The sequence below is a fragment of the Penaeus monodon genome, chromosome 15 (assembly GCF_015228065.2).
Source record: "Penaeus monodon isolate SGIC_2016 chromosome 15, NSTDA_Pmon_1, whole genome shotgun sequence".
In the NCBI taxonomy this organism is placed as follows: domain Eukaryota; kingdom Metazoa; phylum Arthropoda; class Malacostraca; order Decapoda; family Penaeidae; genus Penaeus; species Penaeus monodon.
The window spans coordinates 5363358-5364347 of record NC_051400.1 but is presented as its reverse complement, the minus strand read 5'-3'; the positions used below and the strand labels follow the sequence as shown (position 1 = coordinate 5364347).

The following is a 990-nucleotide window of genomic DNA, read 5'->3' as shown; positions in this document are numbered from 1 at the left end:
ACTGAAGAACAAGCGAATGGTGAGGGAGAAGCCATTCAGGCAGAAAACGAGAACGAGAACAGTAATGAAGTAGAAATCGAGAATGTCGTCGAAGCAGAAAACGAAGTGGAAGAGCAGGAGGAACCCGAAGTTATATCGTCGCGGTCCTCCACCTCAGAGGAAAATGTAAATAATCATGATAAGGTATGTGGCATATGCTGATTCATTTATTAATGTATAAAGCATATTCTATTTGTGAAAATGCTAGCTTGTTGGCACATGCATTGATATGTAACTATATAATTATAGATTTTATAAGTGTTCTATTTAAATCTAAAACGTTAAGTTTTAGGACAATTTTCAAAAATTTGAACTATTTTTCTAAACCAAAATGTAATTACAGGAGGTTAACAAAAAAGCCTGAAAAAAAAAAGAGAGGAAAAAATTTGGGAAACAAAGCACAGCTTTACGCTGACAGGGACCCAATGGTGCCCCCACAACTCCTCTCACGTCACAAAGATTTGAGAATGCTGCTGCAGTTTTGATTTAAACCCTAAAATTGATTTTAAAATCTTTTATCCAAATAGAAAACTTTGAAAAGAACTCATTGCTTTTTTTTAAAACCCCCCCCCCTCCCCATCCTCTGGGCCAAAAAACCGTAGGTCTTCAACCGTTGGGTCAAGAAGCGAGTGGGGATGGGGAAAAAAGGGAAAGGCGAATATTCGGGGGGGAGGAAAATTTTGGGCACAAAAACCCGTTGGTGCTCGTCCAAGCAAAAAGTAGCGGAGGGCCCCCAAAGATATGGCGACCCACCTTATGAAATGAGAAACTACTATGGGAGCCTGGAAAAATTGGGGTCCTAAACAGGTCCCTGGGGGGACTTGGGTGAGTGTTTTTGATCAAAAGGGATGAAGAAAAGTGTTTAGAGAAAGCTTCTGTGTCATTTTTAATTCATCAGTCTATTAATAGATTTATTTGTTCATGAACTGTATTAGATTTTTGTAGGGCACC

General features: G+C 39.2%; 1 protein-coding gene across 1 annotated transcript in view; it reads left to right on the top strand.

The window, feature by feature from the left end:
• Positions 1-990, top strand: part of LOC119582195 (mesoderm induction early response protein 1-like) — a gene marked incomplete in the record, with an annotated part of 26043 nt that overhangs the window by 16591 nt on the left and 8462 nt on the right. The window contains 2 exon segments of the mRNA XM_037930429.1: positions 1-183; positions 458-517. Coding sequence (XP_037786357.1) covers positions 1-183; positions 458-517 — 243 coding nt within the window.